Here is a 21,238-nt window from a genome sequence, read left to right on the forward strand (position 1 = left end):
CACCCCTGGAGGGATTGCGGCCAGGGATAAGGCCATGCTGGAGCTGATTTACTTCTGAAGGGACTGTGGCTGTGGGTAAGGCCACCCTGGAGCAGGTCAATGGTCACGGACCATGGATAAGGCCGTGCTGGAACAGATGCACCTCGAAGTGACTGTGGCTGTGGATGAGTCTGCGCTGCAGCAGGGATACCCCTGGAGAGACTGTGGGTCATAGCTGAGGCTCCACTTGCAGCAGGTACAACCCTAAGGGACTGCAGTCTGTGGGGAAGTCCAAAGTGGGCTTACCAGAAGTGGCCCACTGAGCACCTGCATTCCATGGCATGGCTCTAAGCCTTAGAAGGAGCAAGGGGAGGAGTTCATTGCAATGTTAAACCCCATGGGCTGTTCCCAAGGGACCAGGTGAAGACTGTAATGGAAATACCTTTGAATTGTTGTAACTCATTATTTGAGTCGCATGTTATAGGAAAGACTGCAGCAGGAACCACCTGAACCATTGGAGGACAAGCCTTACAAGAAGCAGTGCAAGTGCAGCAGTGACCTGACCTGAGCTGGCTTTGGTGACCGACCACCCCGTACAACACACAACCTCTCCTCTCCTGAGTGACCACCAGAAGAAATCGTGTTCATGAACTAAATGAACTCAACAGACATTCTGTGGACATTTTATTAACATTTTTACAGGGGTGGTCCATAGACTAGGAGGATGATACCTGTGTATTATATCAAAGGACGGGAAAGGTGAGTGGTTAATGAGGTTGTATTGGAAAGTGTGGCATGATGTAAATGGTATGGAATAAGGGATGGAGACTGTCCTGGTTTCAGCTGGGACAGAGTTAATTTTCTTCTCAGTAGCTGGTGCAGTGCTGTGCTTTGGATTTAGTGTGAGAACAATGTTGACATCACACTGATTTTTTTAGTTGTTGCTGGGTAATGTTTACAGTAAGTCAGGGGCTTTTCAGTTTCTTCAGCCCTGCCAGCGAGAGGGCTGGTGGGGCACGGGAAACTGGGAGGGGACACAGCCAGGACAGGTGACCTGAACTAGCCAAAGGGATCTTCCACACCACTGAACATCATGCTGAGTATATAAGCTGGGGGAAGAGGAAGGAAGGGGGGGGGACATCTGGCATTATGGCATTTGTCTTCCTAAGTAAACTTCACATGTGATGGAGCCCGGCTTTCCTGGGGATGGCTGAGCACCTGCCTGCCAATGGGAAGTGGTGAATGAATTCCTTGTTCTGCTTTGCTTGTGTGCACAGCTTTTGCTTTACCTATTAAATTGTCCTTATCTCAACCCTTGAGTTTTACATTCCTTTCCGATTCTCCTCCCCATCCCTCTGGGTGAGGGAGAGTGAGTGAGAAGCTGCATGAGGCTTGGTTGCCAGCCAGGGTTCAACCATGACACCTACCCACAGCACAAATTAACCCAACCCTTGGTTAATTAAGTATTAGATAAATTTCTCTTTACAACTGTAAATTGCACTGCAAGACACTTGCATCTTTAATGTTATATTATGATTAATAATGCCAATGTACTAATTGATTCTCCTTAGGACACTGTGAAAGACATCATTCTGATGACTGCGTTTTTAAGTTACCAACATTTCTGTATTTAAGAGCTATAAAGAAAAGAGTAGAAGGGGAAGTTTCCCTAATCACAGCTCATATTGAAGAATTATGTGGGTTTAGTAGCCTGCAATCTTAAGACAGTCAGTACTGTCCAGAGTATTGGCAGATACGGAGTCTTTCTTCCTACCCAAGTCAGTGGAACTTACATCTGTATTTTTGTTATGCATACATAAATGAAAGCCTTTAAGCTTCAGCTTTGAAAAGTGACTCGTAATTTTGAGTGTTTCCTCTTTCAGAGAACATGTCAGTGTTCAACTGCCTTCACCTCTGTTCTTTCTTCATAAAACTGGGGATGACAGTGATATATATTTCTATTCTAGCAACACTTAAGAATCTGCATAAAATATTAGAACCACACTTTTGAGGGGCTGTAGAGAATGCTTTGGTGAATATCCTCAGAAGTCGCTATTCCTCAATTGTATATAGCTGAAACCTAGTGTTAAGGATATGCTTTTCAGCTAGTTTAAGGAGGCCAAATAGCATAAAGGAGTGAGGTCTGCAGGCAGTCTTGATTGGCTTAGTAGGAATGTTTACCAGTTCTTGCAGACAGGCTGGACTCCTCAGGCATTTCATTTCAAATTAAGTGAGAATGAGCATTCTGGGCACAAGGTCAGATATGCACAGACTGGGCTGGGACAGTGTCCTTCGAGTCTGTAACACCATGCTGCCCAACTCTGTTTCATCAACAGGCTCATCCCTTTCTGTACTCCCAATCAGAGGTAGTTGTACCCTCTAGTAGTACAACCATGTCATCTGCAGGCTGTAATTTCCAGCTGCAATGGCAAGGGCTGTGGTCCAAGCTATACTGATGACAAAGCTGTGCTCCTGAGCCCTGCCCAACACTACCCAGAGTTTTGCTGTGGCTCCAACATAGCAAAATTACACGCTCAGCCTGCCCACTTCAGCCTCTTGACAAAAAGCAAGGCATATCGGATGTGGTCAGCTGTCCCTGCTTTGCTACATTCTGCAGTAGTCAAGGGTATGATTCTATGATTCCCATCAGTGCTGCTGTGGGGCCACAGAGCAGTGCTGCACAGCCCATGTTTGGTTCATCCACTGCTAGTTAAAGCAATCTGACAGCATAATATATAGGTAAATGTTAAGTGAACAAAAAAGGCTGATGACAGTAACAATGGGGAGTAAATACTGCCCAAATTCTTACAGAATCATAAAATCACTTCTGTCGGAAAAGACCTTTAAGATCAGCAAGTCCAACTGCACCTAGCAGAATGTAAGTTTCACAATTTTCAGAAATTCTTTACTACTTTGAGCTCATTGCCTTTTAAATCAAAGTCATTGTGAGGACATACTTGACTGAAAGATTAGCCCTTGAAGTACACAGACATAGGCAAATACACAAGAAATGCTTTGCTGATGTTCAAACACTGATTTGCTAGCTCAGCAAAGTAGTAGTATTATTATGCTCACAGTTAACCTGGCAAGGCCACAAGCCGGATCCACATGGTGAAATAAACTTTCATTTCTGAAACAGGACTATACTAGTGGGTGGATACTGGATAGTTTCACCTGTGTGTGTATGTGCTGGAAACTTGTAAAAAGCTATCAGTCAGGGATTACTTTCCCTCAGGTTGTCACTAATAATGCAGAGCTGACCCGTCATTTCTGTTAACATGGCACAAATCACCTTACATGCCCTGAAGCTCTCTTTGGCAAGAGTTACAAAACAGAGTTGGGAGGTATCCCAGCTGGAGGTCCCACTATGCTTTATCATCCTGTGTAGATGTCTTATACGGAGCTCATTTGACTTTTCTGACGTTGTGACACTAGAGAGAATTTCTTTCACTGACTAATGCAAGAGAAATGCTGGTAATGCACTCCCTTCTACGGAAGGTCTGGCACAGAACAGCTGGAAGTGATAGTGGCTCGTCAGGCTGAACAGGATTCAATAAAAATGTGCCATTGCAAAAAACACAGCCACAATACCAGCACGTCTAAGGGGATGTACAGACCCAAGACATGAAGAAAATTTAACACTTAGCTAAAATACTGTGTCTAGTTCTAGGCACTGAACCTGAGGAATGACAGAAACCATCTAGAAATTCCAGAGGAAACTACAAAATCTGTATTCCAGAAACTGTAGAAAACATGACTGATGAGAAGAAATAATTTTTTTAAATTATTTAGTCTAGGAAACAGCAGATTGAGGGCAATTTAGCAATTGTCTGTGTACGGCTGAAAAGTCACTGCAGTAACGGAATTAACCTGTTCCATCATGTAACAGGTTTCCTAGTCATATAAAAGCAATGGGCTTCACACAAAGTACAGCGGATACAAGTTTGAATAACATCAACACTATAGACACTGGGACAGTTTGCCTGGAGGCACTCTGGAACTAACACCGGAGAGCTTCACGAAGGCCAGTAATTCCTGAAGATCCTCCAGTCCTACTCCTGCCAACAATTCTTCTCTGCCCACTTAGCTAAGGGAAGTGCTCTCCTCCTTCAAAGCTGTCAGCTAACACAACAGTCCCGGAGACCACGGTACTCTTCAGCTGCCCAGCCACCTTCGTTTCACGCTCCTCTGTGCGCTCGGTTCTGGCACGGGCGCTGCTCAGCACCCTGTGCCTTCACCCGCCCAGGTCCGTAACCTTCTGCTTTTACCGCTGCATGGGAACGGGGCCTGGTTTCTTCTGATGCAGCAGTGTGACAACTCCTCCACAACAGAGCTCCGTGGCTCGCTCACAGACCTCTGAAAGGCCACGGCACCCCGCCAGGCCACCCCTGACCGGGAGGCTGCGTGACCAGTCGCCGCTGCTGCTCGCACACCGCTGCCGGGAAGCCCGGTTCGATTTTGTTATGTCTTCCAGGCACAAAACCGCCTTCCGACCGCCGCCGGCCAGCGGCTTTGGCAGCAGCTTTCTCGCTCTTCTTACCCCAGGCCCGAGACGCACCAACCCCCCGCCGGCCGGGCCGCAGGCGCCGCCGAGCCTGGCTGCCCCCCCGGGCCGGGCCCTCCCAGCCCGCCGGGGCGCGCCCGTCACCCTCATAGCCGCCGCGCTCTCCGCTGCGGCCCCGCCTTACTCCCCTCCTCCTGCGCGGGGGCAGGCCTGCCGGAGCGGCGGGCCGCGGCGCGCCATGGCCGGGCCGGCGGCGCCGCCGGTCACGCAGCAGGTGGGCCGCGCATGGGGCCGCGGGCAGCGGCAGGAGGCGGTGGAGCTGCGGGAGGCCGCCCGCTGCCTGGTGGTGGACGCGGACGGGAGGAGCGTCCCCTTCAAGGCCCTGTACGGGGAGCAAAAAGCGATCGTGGTGTTCGTGCGGGTGAGGAGGGGCGGCTGCCCGGGAGGGTTGTCTCGCCGGCCTGCGGGCCGCGGGGGGAGCCCTGCGGGGCCCAGCGCGGCTGCGCAAGCGGCGGGCAGCGGGGAGCTGGCACAGGCTGCGCTGCGGCAGGAGGAAAATACGAAGCACATTAGTTGTAAAACACCACCGCCACCCCGCCGCCCCTTTCTTTGGCAGGTAAAACGATACAGTATTCACCTGAAAGGAAATAATTCTTCAGCCATGTGTTTAGTGAAAAAAGTACTGTGTCCCTTGATATCCCGGGCAGTGAGCCAGCTCTCGCATTTCTAAAACACCCAGTTATAGAAATACTGGCAAGGCCCCTAGGCCAGTGGCCTTGTTCAGGCTGGGATTAAACCAGGATCCTAATCCGACTTTGGTGACAGCAAAGAACTTAAATCTTTCCTGTGTCCCGTTCCTGATCAACTCCAACATGGTTTGTGCCCAAAGTCAGAATCTGATCCTTCTATTGCTATGCGATGTTGTCTGTTTCTGACACATACAACTGGTTATGTTGCAGAATTTTTTATGTTACACCTGTAAGGAGTATGTAGAAGACCTGGCAAAGGTCCCCAAGGCGTTTTTACAAGTAAGTACTCTGCCTTTAATACGTACATAGGCTTGATGTAGTTGAGCAGGTTTCTTATGTCCTGCCACAGGCTTGCATGAGGCTTGAACCTTCTAGGAATTAAAAAAGGCTCAGAAGAAAGTTTGCATTGTTTGCTACAATAGCCATAATGCATCTGCCTGGAGACACAGGAGAGGATTTATTGCGTTACATGCTCCATTGCAGCAGCCTTATTTCTCCCTGCCCTGTTAGTTTGATGCAGGTTTTTCTGCTGTGTTCTGAATGGACAACATCTGACAGGCAGTTCTTTTGGTATTGGTAGTGCCCTGGGCAGCTGTCTTTTCCTGACCACTAACTACTGCCCTTTCCGTTGTGCTGGTACCACTGACAGATGGTTGTGCGTGGAACAAGATCAGAAAATTGATCTCGATTAAATAGTCTCTTTTTCTATGGTTATTTGTCAGCTGCATCAGTTGTGTGACCTGTTCTCTAGGCAGCTGCACAAACAGGAGTGGCATAGTGACAGAAAGGAGAAATGTAGTGGGCAGGGGTTGCTATGGATGGGTGTTGGGTGTTAGGAGATACCAGAGAAAGACAGTGATCCCCTGCTAAATGTGGAAGGTCAATCTGGCCCTTCTAGGCTGCTGATTGAAATTCTGTCATACTTTATTCCCAACAGCAGCACAGCTGATGACAGACACAGCTCCTTGCTGACAGCAAGCCTTAGATGGAACTACTTAGGGACTTGGGGATGAAAAGGGGGAATTTCTTTGGCAGCTCCCCTTCTCAGGACAGATTTTTCAAAACTTCTCTATCAGCATTACTCAGAATGACATTTCTTAATTTGGCTGTTCAAATGTATACAGGGAATCAAAACTGTCATGCTTTTCTTGGTGTGAGAATTCCATGTTTAGGAGGGCTTCAATATCAAGTAAAATGATTCTATATGGGAAAGGCAGGTGTTACACCCTAATATTAAAACAACTTTGCATTTTATTAACTGTTCTGCTGGCATCTAAATCAACTTAAGTGTTGGCCTCTGTTTTAGACTCAGGCCTAATGTTGCACCTGCAAGTAAGCAGTACAGGTAGATTCAAGTTACATTTATTAATAAGCATCTATATGTAAATCACAGATGTATGTGTTGCATGCTGCTGCTTTAGATGCAGGTGCAACTGAGTGGAAATCTTGAATTTCCAAAATAATAGCAGGTTGCAATCAATTGAAAAGATGGCTACTAATGCTACAGAAAACTTGAAGTTTACACATCTGTTATTTAAAAGTTGTCTTTAAAAATAATTTTTCATTTAATAAATTAATGTAGCAGCTAACTGTCATTGGTAGACAAAGCTGCAGGCTCCAAATGTGTAAATGATGTTGATTTCAAATAAGTTTAACTGAGTGCACTGTGATCATTAACTCAGGATACCAGTCTGCAATTCTTTGCAGCCATGCAGAAACACAGAGTTCCTCCTTACAGTTTCAATACCGTGTTCTGTTCTAGGAAGCAAATGTGAGGCTTATAGTTATTGGACAGTCATCTTACCATCACATCAAGGTAAATAAAGTAGGCATTAAATATATTGTATGTTCTATTGTGTCTTAATGGTCTGCACTGAGGGATTTAGAGCTGGGTGAAAAGACGGTCATTTGCAACCACAGAGAAAGAGGACAGAATTCTTTTTCCTGAAGCAATTCTAATAGTAGTACATGAATAAAGCAAATAAACTTTCAGTTTAAAAACCACTGGGGCTTACTAAGGAATCATCTTTTCTTGATTTCACTGGTAGCTAAAAGCTTTGTGGCTCAACATTTTTGGCCTTTAGTTTACTTACATGACAGATCCACAGGTTTCCAAATTGGGGAGGGGGTATGTGTCACTGGTTTTCCACTGTCAGTACATTAATGACTAATTACTGTCTTAACCTTAAAAATACTACTTTTTTGTATGCATATATTTTGCAGCCCTTTTGCAGTTTAACTGGGTATACACATGAAATGTATGTAGATCCACAAAGGGAAATTTATAAAACACTTGGCATGAAAAGAGGTGAAGGTAGTAACATATCAGGTAAGAACAGTTTTCTCACCTTGTTTGGACTTACACATTGAAAACCAACAATGCTCTGATAAAATAGTATAATCACAATGAAATACCAAGGGACTTGCCCACCAGACGGTCTGTTGTGGGCTGTATTTTGTCAAAACAGTGGTAATCAGGAAACTCTGAACTATTCATGAGCAGTTGTTCAGTTTTGTTGTTCTCCTTATATACGTCTGTATTTCTAGATAACAAGAGTTTTGCTGTTTCGTTTAGTGCGGAGCCCTCACGTAAAATCAAACACACTCCTGGGAAGCATTAGGAGTGTGTGGAGGGCAATGACTGGCCCAGCTTTTGATTTTCAAGGAGACCCTGCTCAGCAGGGAGGAGCTTTGATTTTAGGCCCAGGTGAGCTTCTTTGTTTTGCATGAACATTAACAGTCTTCTTCTTCAGCTGTTCGCTTTAGCGCTACTGTCTTGGCTGCTGTCCCTGTGGACCCCAAGGAGACAGTATTGTATTGTGTTGAACTGTGTGATTTTGCTGGCTGAAGGAACCAGTTAAAGTGTCATAGTGCAGTCCCACCTCCCACAGAGGTGGCACAAAGCTGATCACAGTCCTGCGAGCTCATAGGAGTGCTGGTGCAACAGCTGCTTCAGAGCATGGAGGGGGTTTTTGACATTGTTGTGTTTACCTACGTTCTGCTTTCACATTTGATTTGAGGTATTTAATGTAATTTCAGTAGAGGAATAATGCATGAAAATGGGGCTGCAACATGACAAAGTCATCAAATCATTAGGAAGCATCATACTACAGCAGATTTAGTTCAGTTAGATGCTTCAATGTTCCTTGCTTCTGTAACAATTAAAACAAAAATTGTTGTTGTTGTTTAAAATACAGTATATTGTGCAAGTTCACGTTTGTATAACAACTAGTAGGAAATCAGAATGCTTCTTTGATTCAGTTATGTCTTTGAATAAATAAATATTTTATTCCACTATTCACATAATCTTATTCTCATTCCATTCCAGGCAATGAAGTTCATTTTTTTCATCTTGATAAAAACAGGCTGGATCATGTTCCCATTAATACAGTTTTGCAGCTGGCAGGCGTTAAACCAGTAAATTTCACAAACAAGCCCCAGATTATTGACATATGACACTGACACAAGATACAAATTTTTTAATTTGTACTCCTCAAGAACAATTCCCACAAGCGTTGGTACCATTGTGTCTTTACATGACATCTGAAACCTTTGTCTAAAAAATGAGAGCACAGAACAAATTAGCTGGCAGTGAAGATGGACACAAAGTGGTATTTCTGTTGCGTATAGGATAACAAAAACTAAAACACAGCTGAGGCTTATTGCAAAAAATCCTGTATCTTATTATTTCCTCATCAAACAATTTTGCTAATGTATTTTAAAAATCTTTGTTCAAGATGCACCAAACTAAAAAATCTGGTTTTGCTCAGGAAGAACTTGGGATTCTTGCTTTCAGCGGATCACACAGGCTTTCAATCCAATACTTGCCAGCAATGTTTCAAAACTTCTAGCACTGTGTGGTCTTGTATTAAAATAAACCTTGAAAAATCAGTTTTGAATACTGGGACTTCAGCTTCTGCCTACTTTTGTATCTGTCGCAGACATTATGAAATGCATTTTATAGTTTTAAATAAATACTTTAAATACATCATCCGTTGTCTGCAGTTTTTCTGTGTCATACAAAAAGGTGGGTCTGTAAGATGAGGGAGAGATGTCTAAACATATTTCTGATCAGACTGTCAGTTTTGGAGTAGACTGTAGTCAATTACTTGTTTTCCTACAAAGACTTGCAGCAGAATATTCTCCCTTGTATGTATGTACTTTCTCTCAGAGCAAGAGGTCTCTGAAAAAATGTCCTTGGTTATTTCTGTCTGAGACAACTGAGCTAAAGACAACAGTTTGGTTTGCAGTTCTGTTAGATATATTACCCATTTTTCTAGAAATGTTTATGTTCAGAATCTATTGCTTTCATTAAAGTAGATGTGCCCTCCTTCATCCATGAGTCACTACTTTTAAGCAATTTTAAAATAAGATTGTCTGAGACCTGCAGAGGAGCATATCCTTCTCTGCAGTATCTGATCTTTGGCCTTCACTGTAAAATGCTACAGTTAATACAGATGTCACCTGCAAATTCTCTCCCCTTCTAAGCTTTAACACTAATGCAATTGTAAAACAGTATTCTGTGAAGACTTTTGTCCCTGCATCCATTGAGGTCACCAGGCAGGCCCAGAGCAAGCTGCAGAGAGCTCTACACTATTTAGAGCATGTGAAATTAAATGCAGTGGTCCATAACGAAAAATAAAAGGGTTGCTTAAGAAACATAATGATACTAAGCAGTGTAATTCCATTAGAGGTACTATGCCTTAGCACCTTATTAATTACATACCCATTTTGATAACAGTGTATTTAGAAGAAGGATATTATTAACGTAAAACCACTGTTCAGTTCCCTGCTTTGACTCCACAGCACTCGGCACAGGACTAAAGGTAGTCACGTGCAGACTCTGAACCCGTGTAATTTCAGGGCTGGCCAAAGGCTTCCTCAGAACTTGGCATAAGGGACTGGCAATGGCAGCTGAGGGTTACAGCGGGGTAAAGTCCCTTTCCCATTAACCCCTACCCCTACATTCATAAAGAAGGAGCTGTCCCCCTCCCTCCAGGGCTCCCCAGCTCACCGATGATTTCTGAGTATGCTGGAAACTCTGGAACGCAGCTGCCCCCACAGCAGAAAGCAAGGTAGAAAACTGGTCTTATGTTTGTAAAACAAAGACAAGAAAAGCAGAAAACTTAATTTCAAAGAGAAAGAATGATAAATGTTTATTAGCAGTGCTTCCACTCAGCTTCATTCATCTGATCGTTACTGCCACGGACACCCACTCTAGTTCCTCATCTATTTTGCAATCATTTCATTTTCATGTTCTTGGTTCTTTTGAGTTTAAAGGAATTGTTTGGCTAGCTGTTTTTCTGCATGTGTGGCTTTCAGAAGAATTCAAATAATATAGAATGGGAATAGTTCTATTGCCAGTTCTACATTACATGAAACTAACTATAGCTAGAAGAACTGCAAACTCTTAACGGGGATTGGAACTAATTAAGTTGTAGTTTGATGGCTCTGTAGGTCGAAGTCATCTACTCTCTACCATTTCAATACTGACAGGAGCCACAGCACGGCCTCTGTGTTATTCCCAGCAAAACCCCATGTTCAGAAAGATTCTCCAAGTGAGGGCAAACAAAATGAGGGAAGACGACAGAGGAGAGTGCGGTGGAGCAGCAATCCGAACAGGGCACCAGCCCTGCGTTCCGCACCCGGCCACAGCCCCACCGAGCCCTCTGGCGCCCTGCGAGCACACCACCATTCCCACGTGCGTCATGGATTGGAATGATGGCCACACTCATCCATGGCAGAAACCGTTTCCCAAGAGTCAGCAGTTAGGTCTCTGGTGTTATTTAGAAAAACTGTTTTTAAAAAAGTTACACAGTGGAAGACAGAAACCAGTGGGAGATAAGCAGTGACCTCATGTGAGCAGACGGGTGAACACTTACGAGAGGGCTTTTGTCACAGCCAGTTAAGAGATGAGGGGTTTCGGGAAGTTAATTACTAGCTTGTTTTTTTCAGTGTCTGCTTATAATAACGGTGTGTTTTGCAGTATCACCGAGTCCGAGTGGCAGGCTCACGCCCAGTGATCGTAACTTTCCAGACGAATCCATGTTAAGTTCCGAGCAAGGGCGGCTCAGCGCGCTGGACACGTTCCAGCTGGCCTCGCGCAGTGCCACCTCCCCGTGGGACCCTCTTCCGGTACGTGTCGCGAGAGGCACCTGGAAGACTGCGACGCCTCAAGACACTCAGTAACCGAAACCGCTCATGTCCGAAGGCTGCGGCTTCCCGGCAACGCTGCCGGCGCGCCCGGCCGCCGGGGCGCCGCCCCCCTAGACGCCGCGTGCCGGCGCCGCCCCCCCCGCCTGGGGCCCGGCGCCCCCCCGGCAGCCCCCGGCGGCGGGCAGGGGCCAGGTGCCGCGGGCCGCGCGCGGCCCCCGTCCACCTGTTACAGCGGCCACTATGACATCACCGTCCCCACCGCTCCGCCGTGTGGTGACGCCACACGGCGCTGACCCAATCGGAGGCGGCGCGGGGGGGCGGGGGGTGCCGGAGCCGCCGCCGGCGCGGGGCGTGGGGGACCGTAGGTGCATGGGGCGGTGGGAGGGGGCGGTGTCCGGGGAGACGCGTCAGCCACCGCCGCCGCCGCCGTCGCGGGCTCCCTCCCCTCCGGCGGCCCGGGCCCCGCGGGGAGCGGCGCGGCGGGGATGAGGCGGTCTGCTTCGCACCCACCGTAGCGGCGCGGCCGCCTCCGCCATGAAGCGGAAGAGCTGGGCCGAGGCCCGGCGCCGCGCCGCTGCCCCGGCGCCGCCGGCTCTGAAGAGAACTCGGGGCGCGGCGTCGCGGACGGCGGGGGGCGAGGCGGAGCGGCGGCAGCCGCCCCCCGCTGGGTCGGAGACCTGCCTGAGGATCGCCGGTGAGGGGGGCGTGCCGGGGGGGTGGGGGCGGGCGGGGGGGTTGCCGGGGGGACGAGGTGGGGGCCGCTGGCGCGCGGGGTGTCCCGTCCCGTCCCTTGGCGTCGCGTTCCGTCCCCGTCCCCGTCCCGCCCTCGCGCCGGCCCCCGGGCGGGAGGTGCGGCCGCGGGGAGGGAAACTTTGCCTCAGCGCCGGGGCGCCGCAGCCCCGCCGGGACCCGCGGCGCTTGGGCGGCGGCGGCCGCCGCTGCCATCTGGGCAGTGGGTCGGTTCTTGGCGTCTCTCCGGCGTTCCGCGCAGCGAAGTGTGCTTGAAAAATGCATCTCGAGTCCGGCCGTGCTTCCAGAAGAATAAATACCGTGGGTTTTTATTAACCCTGGCTGTGCCGAGCAGTTGCCTTGTGCTGTCTCTTTCAGCTTGTAAAAGAGTAAAGGGAAAACACATTTGAACCAGTAAAACATGGGCGGGGGGGTGAGGTGGAGTAGCGTATTTATCTCGGTATTGGGTCCGAATATAACATTTCTCCGAACGTTGTGCTTGCTGACTGACGGGTAAAATAGCGGACAAGCTTTGCACCTCCTCTTGACACTCGAGTGCCCAGGGCTTCTGCAGGCTGGTTTGCTCCGTGTCCCCCGTCCTTCCCATGGCCCAGGCTTGGGGCTGTGCTTTGTTTTGGCCTTGGTGGAGAAGCAGATTGGATCACGGCCAGAATAATTCTGGATTTAGGTTTGAGTTCCCCAGCTAAAAGACAGGCTTGAGTTTAGTTTGCCTAAAAGAAAAAAAAAATGTCCTGTGTTAGAGTTTGAGAGTGCTATTATTTACAACATCTCCTAAAAACAAGAAATAAACCTCACTTAACTAATTCTCTGTGGAGGATGTGGGAAATAGTCCATAGATGGAGCAAGCAAAAATGCAAAGGGCAGATGTGGACAAAAGGCACCAGTCTTACCTGTGCCAAGAAACAGGGTTCCTTAAATTATCTGGTGTGTCTCCTACATGATGTTATGGTTAGGAAACTGTAAGATTTTGTTTTGGAAATTTGGTATACAGATGTCGGAAGAATGTAAATTCCCAAAGCATACCAGATTCCTCTTTTTTAAAAAGCTCTAATACTGTCAGGGAATAAAATCCTAAATACTGCAGCCTAAAATACAGTATTTTAGGCCTAATCTACACAGAGAAACATAATAGTGTACTTACATGCAGAATTCTAATGCAACAGTAACTCCTTATGTGTATTTTTCTATAACTGCAGCCATTTATATAGGAAGTGATGATGGTACTGTTTTACGGTTAGATGTAGAAACCCCTCATTTGGCAGGTGATAACTTTTTGATATCAAAATAATTGCACTACCTAGAGCTGACCTGTCCAGCTCAGGTCTCCAGCAAACTGGTCCATCTAACTGTTCTCACATAGCAGTTGCTTGGATCTGATAATGCACATCTGACATCAACAGGGCCCTTAAATTACTGCATCTTCTCCTCCAAAGAAATGTTCACCCCTTTAAGTAATATCGTAGAGCACCTAGGCTTTGACTTGTGTTTTTTCAGTGGCATTTCACCATGTGCAGCAGTACACAGTATAACAAACTTGATTAAAATGCAGTAATTATTATTGCTAATATTTCTTTTTTCTTGATCTTTTTAATGTGCACAGTGACCACTGTTTACAGACTTCTAATAACAGAACAGTTCTAGTCAAATTTTTGTTACACAGGTATGTCATACATAATTTTGAAAACAGAAACCTTAAAAGAATGAGCTCAGATGCTTATCTTTTTCTTCAGCTGTTTTAAAAGTTATTTCAAGTTTTGAACTGTCAGTTCTGCCTTCTTAAAGTTCTGAGAAATGAATTTATAGTTCTGGACTGGAGATGAATTAAAGCCTAGGGCCTTATTCTTGCAAATGGACATACATATTTTAGTCTCTGTAAAGGCTGAGACATCTGCATTAGCTTATCTGCTTACAGAAACAGTGCCAAACTCATTAAGAACAGGCTACCTTCATTTTCATCTTTGCTAAAAGACAGAGGGAGAAAACAAACCCGAATAGCTGTGAAGATTTATGGATCTTTTCTTGCATGATGTTACTTTCATAAACAGCAGAATTTCTAATCCATTATTTGCATGGTTTTTATGCTCAAAATACTTAGGGTAATTATGCATTTCTTTATTTCCTAATGGATTGTATGCATTAGCCGTATGTCAGAATAATTTTTAATCATTAAATATTTTTGTTTACTATTAAGACTGGTTCAGGAAGGCTGTTCTTGTAAAAATTTGTTTGTTTTGGTCTGTTAAGCTGCATGGTAAACCTTACCATTTTCTCATTGTCAACTAATGCGTGAGGCTTGCTGGTATGACTTCGATTTGCTGGAACTGAATGCAGTTTTCTTCTGTTATTAGAAGCATATTCACCTATCTTCTGATCTCTGAAAGAAGTGATTTATACGATTACAGAAAACGTAACAATTCTTTGTGAGGTGCTTGAAAGCTGTTTATTCCCTTTTCCTGGCTGCTTTTCTTTGTCATTGCTCTGATTTTGTAAATAACTTTTTAAAGAAGATGTGGAATTATTTTACATAAACCTCAGCCAGAAGGTGTGTGTTTCTGTCTCGCTTTTCAGTAGTTAATTCTGTATTGTACTATACGTGGACTTAAAATTTAAGTGATGTAACACTGTGGGGCATTTCTTGACATTTGTTTCTCCTCCTGCTACATGTGTATTTAGTTTGTTTACAGTGAGGAACTAGCATCTTAAAGGATGAGCTAAGCTGTACTGTATATGTCTTTTTTCCTTTATTGAGAATTTTTTACTTATGCTGTCACTTGGTGGTTTTATGAAATAGCATTCGATTCAGGATGCTCATTAATTGGTGAGTTGGTTTTTGGGTTTTTTTTGGTTTTGTGTTGGTTTTTTTCCCTAAACCATTGCACTGGCTTTTGTTTTTCCATTATTGCTTGTTTGTCATTATAAACTTTGCATATTATTTAGAAAACTGTATATTTTTGGAATGCTAAAGACTGAGTATCATTAAGCTTTCCAACATTTTGACTTACCAGCACTTTGAATTAGTTTTTGTTATACAACTATCTCAGTACAGAAGTTGTATTTATTCTTTTATCAATATAACCTCACTTACTTGTGAGTCTTTCTCAAAGCAGAGATTTTAAATACGAATTTAAGGCTTTAATATCTAATCCAGCACTGAAAGTGCGTGAATATATGTAAAGTAGACTTGTGTATGAGACAAGGGCAGCAAAGTGTAAGGACTCTTACTTGAGTAAAGTAACCCAGTGTTGTTGATCGGTTGTGATATGGCCCTGTTTTTTCATGTTTTTTGTGAAGTAAAATGTTCCTTTAACTTTTTAGTATGCTTTCATTTTCTGTTTCAGATGCCAGGCTGTTCTAATTGCCAACTCTTATCATCACTTACATTTGAAGCAGTGATGAGTGAATCAATCTTTTCAAGGATAGTATGACTAAAAAAAATATACATTGTGTATTTCATCTTGACCTTGTAACAGAATTTGTCTTTTATGCTTTTACATGTGTCTTCCTGGTATTTTGGGGTTTTTTAGATCAAACACAAGAAAATACTACATACCAACTCTGAATTTAGAAGTACACTCCGCTTACAATAGTAAATAACTCTAGTTAACAATCTTGGTAATTCAAAACAGACTAACATTGGGTTTTGTTGTACTGTCAGTCTTTTCTGAATTTCTCATCTAAGGCATTTGTTTAACAAAAGAACTGTCAAATGTCTTTTTTTATGAAATAGCCTTTTCTGATCATATGCAGACTTGTCATGCAGAAAGTGCCTGTTTGGTATTTACTGTTCTCTTGAATTACTGAAATTTCTTTTTCCAAGGCCTGTGCAGCAGTAAAGGGAAGATTAATTTGTTATCTCTGTGTTCACATTAACATGATTTTGAAGTGGTGGCTCTCAGTTTTCTATATGACTATTTCCATAGAACACTGTAAATCTGAAGAACAAGCAAAATGCTTTTCCTTCTATATGCACACTGCAATCAGATGCATGATTATTACAGCTTGTGTAGACATGCTTGTTGCTAGCTTTAATCTCACTAGTTCATGTACCAGTGGTAGCAAAGCTGTGGTAACATAGTCTTCTGTTAGGGGTATGCAGGCTCATTTTGCTGTACATGGGATGCTTACTCAAATGAATTGCGTGCATTGACATCCGTATTTCTGTATTTTAACTGTTTTGTTATGTGAGGCTAACAAAATTAAGTGTAATTCAAGTATATCTGACATACTGCAATCATATCTCCTAAGTGCAGTGCAGATGCAGCCTTTAAGGCAGTGAGCCATACTGTCTCATTCTTCTGAGAGATGATTAGAAACGTCTGCTCTGTTCTGATACTTTTAGGATGACCGTTCATCAGAAATTTGCAGGAATCTGGAACAGCTCAAGCACACTATATGTAAATGAAATACTAAAAAGCTAAAACTAGCAAAGGAAGCATAAAAATAACAAAACAGAAGCCTTGCTCCTAGCAGTCCAAACCTTTGTAGAGTCCTAGTGAAATCAACCCATCAGTACTCTGGTATATTTTATGTGTAAGCCCTCATCCTGCAATCAGATCCTTAATGAAGGATTTCTCCTTTCTCAGCATCTGTTACTACTGTTAAAAAATCAACACTAATCCTTGGCTAAACAGAACTGGGAATGTGTTTGCAAAAAAGTCAGGTAAAACCAGACATGGTGAGTAACACAGCATTTATCTGATACTGGACCGGTAGGCCAGTTAAAAGGTAAATACACTTGTGGGAAAGGACTCCTCTGTGTAGCTCTTTTCTAAAATCTCCCTATAGGAAATGTTACAAAGGTGGAGCCCACTGTTTACATAATAGGAAGCAATTGTTAGTGGTGCACAGGAATGGACAGCTTCTGAGGAGACAGGCATTTGACACACACTGCTCTTATTGTGAGGTAGTTCTGTAAGTTCATTGAACTCGAGTTTCTTTCAGGTGTGTTAAGAATAGCAAAAATTAACGTGATCTGGAATACCAGTGCAGAATTGAATGCCAACAGCAATTAAAAAGGCCACATACACACTGTTCACTCAAAATAGCAATTCTGATTTTTGTTGGACATTTTTGCAAAAGCTGCAGAAGGTTTTTAGTAGAAGTAGGAGCACTGAGGAAGTGAGTGGTTCTGTTACTCCAAATCCTGTTTAGGAGCAAAATGCTATATTATTTTAGGCCTTTGACCTGTGCAAACATATTTATTCTCATTTTTATCCCCTTTTGTATTCAAGGATTTTAGATTACTCTTTGTGTAGTGCTTGTGTATTTTCAAAAATGATTGAAAGTTACGGGAAGAATCTGGTGTGCAAGGAGGCAGCATGTCAGCTCGACTGCTAAGACAGTCGACTTCTGCCCAGACTTAGATGTGGATGTTGTTTGTGTACAAGGGAGAGCTCAGTCTAAGTCAATAATCAGACTGGATCTAAAGGACAGATGAAAAATTCTGGCTGTGTATTCCTCCTGTTAACCCCCAGTGGGCTGGTTTAGTGAGCTAACTCAGAAGATAACTTTTTCTTGTAAGGAACCTGGTGGCAGCTAGCCATTAAATCAGTTCAGAAGTGGTGTGAAATTATAGCTTGAGGTTGTAGTGTGGCATGTTTAATCTAGCAATGCCGGTGTAAAATGCCAGTTTAAACATAATCCCAAGATACCCTGTCCTCTCAGTCCTTCTTTCAGCTTCCTCCTTTGCCCTCAGTCATGTCTGTCTCCCCCCCCCCCCCCATTTTAGCTCTGATTCTAAGGGCAGAGGAAGGTAAACCAGCAAAGCAGCTTTTCTTTTTTTTTTTTTTTTTTTCTTTTTCTATTTCTGCTGTGCTAGGATACTCTTTACAGTTTCTTATTCACACAAATCCACCTTGACACAGCACAGAGAGCAACACAATGGTGGGGGCAGATGCAGGGAATTTGTGGTAAGCTGGGGCACCATCCACCCCCAAAGTGTTGGCCTAAACACTTTCCCAGGACTGCCTTTCTGTGAAGCAGTCTTCCCTATAGTGTATTTTGTGTCAAGTTGGGGTATCAGTGCACTTGCTTCTCCACACATATTTCCCTTTGTGGGCCAGTTTAGTCACTTCTTTAAAATGCACAGCATTACTCTTAAATTTTATCCTTTGCCTTGTTTTCAGGAGATGCTTTGGCAAATGCTGGGAGGTACAGAAGTTCCTAAGCAGGTAATGCGCACTTCCCAGCTAGTACTACAGCTGCTGTGCCTGCAAGATGTGACTATTACAAATTAAAGAAGCAAGTTTAATGCCTTACTTCTGCTGAGAGACTAAGGAAGTAGGTGTCCGACTTGCTCAAGAGTTACTGTACGTCCCACTGATTGCACCTGACCTGTAAATGTTGAACCAAACCATTCACATCAGGCTGCTGTTCTATTGAAATGTGCATTTAGCAAAGGTACACTTTTTGGTGGTGGTGCCTGCCTCTACTGCCTGAGATATTGCTGTACCTAAGTGAGCACTGAGCATGTGAATGTTGAAATACAGACATGGGGGACTCCTTTCGTGGCATACTTTACTATGTATTTTCAAGATACAAGTAATTTCTAAGTGCTAGTCAGAGAGGATTTTGTTTTGAAGCATAAAGTGATTTTCTTTTCCTGCATTCTGGAAAAGGAGATAACAGTTTATCACAAACCATGCTGTGAAATAATACTTTTATATGCAGGTGATCTGTTTCGATATTTAAGTGATGTATCTGTTTCAGGCAACTAGTTTGCAAAAAATAAAATATTTCCTTTTAGGTTTGAATTTTAATCCATGTACTTTATAATTATATTGTTTCAGCGAGAGGAAGAAAAATACTGCTCTGGTGCTGCAAGGCCTCAATGTTTATTGACCAATTACTGCAAGCACAGCAATTTACAGCAGCAGCACAGTCAATGTTTAAAGTTCACCAGGGCTACAGCTCCCCGGCCATAAAAATAATTTATATCTGTGTTCATACCACTGGCATTTTATTCCTCTCAGCTTAACAAAGGAAGCCGGGGCAAGCACAGGGTGCCTCCTGCCTTCGTGCACGGAGGCCTTGAAGGGGCATCCCAGGTAGGGATTGGATACGGACAGGGATGTGTCCAGGCGGTGACTGCCTCCTTGCCCCCTTGCATCCCTCTATAGTCCGTTGCCTGCAGACTCTACTTGCATGCCACTACCATGAAAATCATTGTTTTATGAAAAGGTGGGAAGTACTTGCGTTTTGACACAAGCACGCTTTGCAGTTTAGTTTAACTAGGTGCTATGAGATGCTGAGGGATTTGTGACTTAGTTGGGGATGTGTGTGTGTGTGTTGATGTTCACAGTGCAGCAGTGGGGTCTGTTGCCAAAAGGCGGTGGGTCTCTGCTGTGTGTGTGCGTGCAAGTCAGGCTCCTGCTATATTGCGAAGTCGTCAAAACTGGGAGCTTTCCTGGGAACACTTGGTTTGGGAAAAAACACTAAATAGCTGCAGATCATGGGAACGCTGCTGAGCAAAAGCCTCAGTCTTTGTGTGCCTTATTGCTTAACACCAGAGAAATAATCATATCTAGTTCAGTAATACTTCAAAGATGTGGTTCATTTTAAACCACTTAAAGTTGTTCTGTTGAGAGGTAATACTTTAGACTTTCAGCAGAAAAGTATGATGTTTATGAAAGCTTTAAATTTTCTTGCATTTCAGATCGCCTTTATTTTGCAATTCTCTGCCAAACACCAAAGAGTGGAGCTGCAAATACCCATTATTTCTGCATAGATGATGAACTTGTGTATGAAAAGTAAGTACAGTCTTTATTTTTTTCGTTTTTTTACAGAAATAAATTAGACAGAGCAACAGCAATGAGGAACCAGTCTAATTGACATTCTGTTTTTAAATGTAGCTGAGGGAAACATACCATTCCCATTACAGCACTAATTACATGAGTTTGGTCCTCTCAGGCTTATCTGCCGTGATGATTTATATGTCTTAGAATGGTTTCTTGGCTTCCAATCAGGATTTCTTAAAACTCTTTTCAAAGAAAAAGCTTTTATTGTACCCATTCTTGTTAGAAGATACAGGAACATGATGCAACAATATGTATTCAGAAGTGTGCACTGGACTGCCGAGCTGAAGAGGATGACTTTGGTTGCTCAAGTATTAAGTGGAAAGGCTAAACCTTCTAGAATAAGAAGAAAAAACTAGCAAAATCAATTCAAGTCTTTATGAGCTGACAATGGATGTAATATTTCCCCTGTGGTGAACACTGTATGCCTTTGTATGTGATCTTGGAATGCTGCCAATTCTTTAAATATTCTTGACCAAGAGCATGGTTACTGTTTTTGAAAGTACTAATCAATCTTTTTTCTCAGTTTCACTTTTCTCTAGCCATATTAATTGCCTTCTTTTACAGTAAAGCTTTTGGGTTGCTCTTAAAATAAGAGTTTCTGAACTGGTTACAGAGTGATACAGTAGAGAGAATTCTTCAAACCTGGAGTATTCTAGTTTGGTTATAAGTGGTGGTGTGTGGAAAACAAGAAAAAATAGTTTTAGCCCCCATTTAAAGATGACAAAACTGTTACCTCCAACAAAATAGTATGTATGTAAGAAGGCATTCTTGTTTTAGTATGATGCACATACATCATATATGTTATTATTTCTTGCTTTGTGCACCTGATTTAAAAAAAAAAGGCATTTACAGAGGTCATGTGCAATTTTTCCCCTTTCTCCTGCCAGCTTCTATGCAGACTTTGGACCACTCAATCTGGCAATGGTCTACAGATACTGCTGCAAGCTAAATAAGAAATTAAAGGTAACACTTGGTTTTTTGTTCAATATTCTTGACTTTTTAAATAACAGAAACAAATGGGCCAAAAGGTTTTGGGTTTTTTTTGTTCAGGTGGTTCCTGAGTTCCTAATCCAGCTAAGTTTCGGATATAAATGCTAAATTTTATCAAGGTAAATTTAGGGAGGAGGACGATCAGGAGGGAAAACCACTTACTTTTAAGATCCAGAAAATGCACCACTGTGGCAGTAAGTAATGTTAAGCTCCTAAAATGTTGCTAAATGGGTACAGACTGCTTTAAATTAAAAGCCACCCTCTTGGAATTCAGTCATCTTGGCAATCTGCCAGTATTGAGTAAGTTTGATGGC

The 21,238-nt window shown here is 43.7% G+C and overlaps 2 protein-coding genes across 17 annotated transcripts in view; both read left to right on the top strand.

Annotated features, from left to right (window-relative positions):
* Window positions 1–4,250: 4,250 nt before the first annotated feature.
* Window positions 4,251–9,220, top strand: PRXL2C (peroxiredoxin like 2C). 2 transcript variants are annotated; one of them, XM_056325451.1, is made up of 6 exons: window positions 4,253–4,904; window positions 5,443–5,511; window positions 6,995–7,048; window positions 7,456–7,561; window positions 7,808–7,939; window positions 8,561–9,220. In XM_056325451.1, exons 1-6 carry the CDS (start codon window positions 4,443–4,445, stop codon window positions 8,686–8,688), a joined length of 951 nt encoding a protein of 316 aa, XP_056181426.1. In that variant the 5' UTR covers window positions 4,253–4,442; the 3' UTR covers window positions 8,689–9,220. The 2 variants fall into 2 exon arrangements, with proteins under 2 accessions (XP_056181427.1, XP_056181426.1); XM_056325452.1 differs by lacking the exon at window positions 6,995–7,048 and having other exon boundaries at window positions 4,251–4,904.
* A 2,523-nt stretch (window positions 9,221–11,743) lies between these two features.
* CDC14B (cell division cycle 14B) overlaps window positions 11,744–21,238 on the top strand; it is a 46,062-nt gene continuing 36,567 nt past the window's right edge. For 5 of the 15 annotated variants that reach the window (XR_008819381.1, XR_008819384.1, XR_008819383.1 and 2 more), the window contains exons 1-3: window positions 11,744–12,082; window positions 19,793–19,886; window positions 20,822–20,897. Coding sequence is in view for 9 of the 15 variants with exons in the window: in XM_056324242.1 (XP_056180217.1) it covers window positions 11,923–12,082; window positions 19,793–19,886; window positions 20,822–20,897 (330 nt within the window). In the remaining 6 variants the exon portion in view is untranslated. Of the gene's footprint in view, window positions 12,083–17,986; window positions 18,309–19,792; window positions 19,887–20,821; window positions 20,898–21,238 lie in introns of those variants that run through there. The other 10 variants (XR_008819380.1, XM_056324241.1, XM_056324246.1 and 7 more) reach the window with 5 other exon arrangements.

Source organism: Falco biarmicus, chromosome Z (genome assembly GCF_023638135.1).
Source record: "Falco biarmicus isolate bFalBia1 chromosome Z, bFalBia1.pri, whole genome shotgun sequence".
Lineage (NCBI taxonomy): Eukaryota > Metazoa > Chordata > Aves > Falconiformes > Falconidae > Falco > Falco biarmicus.

Bases quoted from the DNA above. Each gene is read 5' to 3' on its own strand.
- PRXL2C (XM_056325451.1), top strand. From the start codon at position 4,443: ATGTCTTCCAGGCACAAAACCGCCTTCCGACCGCCGCCGGCCAGCGGC. The intron at 4,905-5,442 runs GTGAGGAGGGGC...GTTATGTTGCAG, and splicing joins CGATCGTGGTGTTCGTGCGG to AATTTTTTATGTTACACCTG. The intron at 7,940-8,560 runs GTGAGCTTCTTT...ATTCCATTCCAG, and splicing joins AGCTTTGATTTTAGGCCCAG to GCAATGAAGTTCATTTTTTT.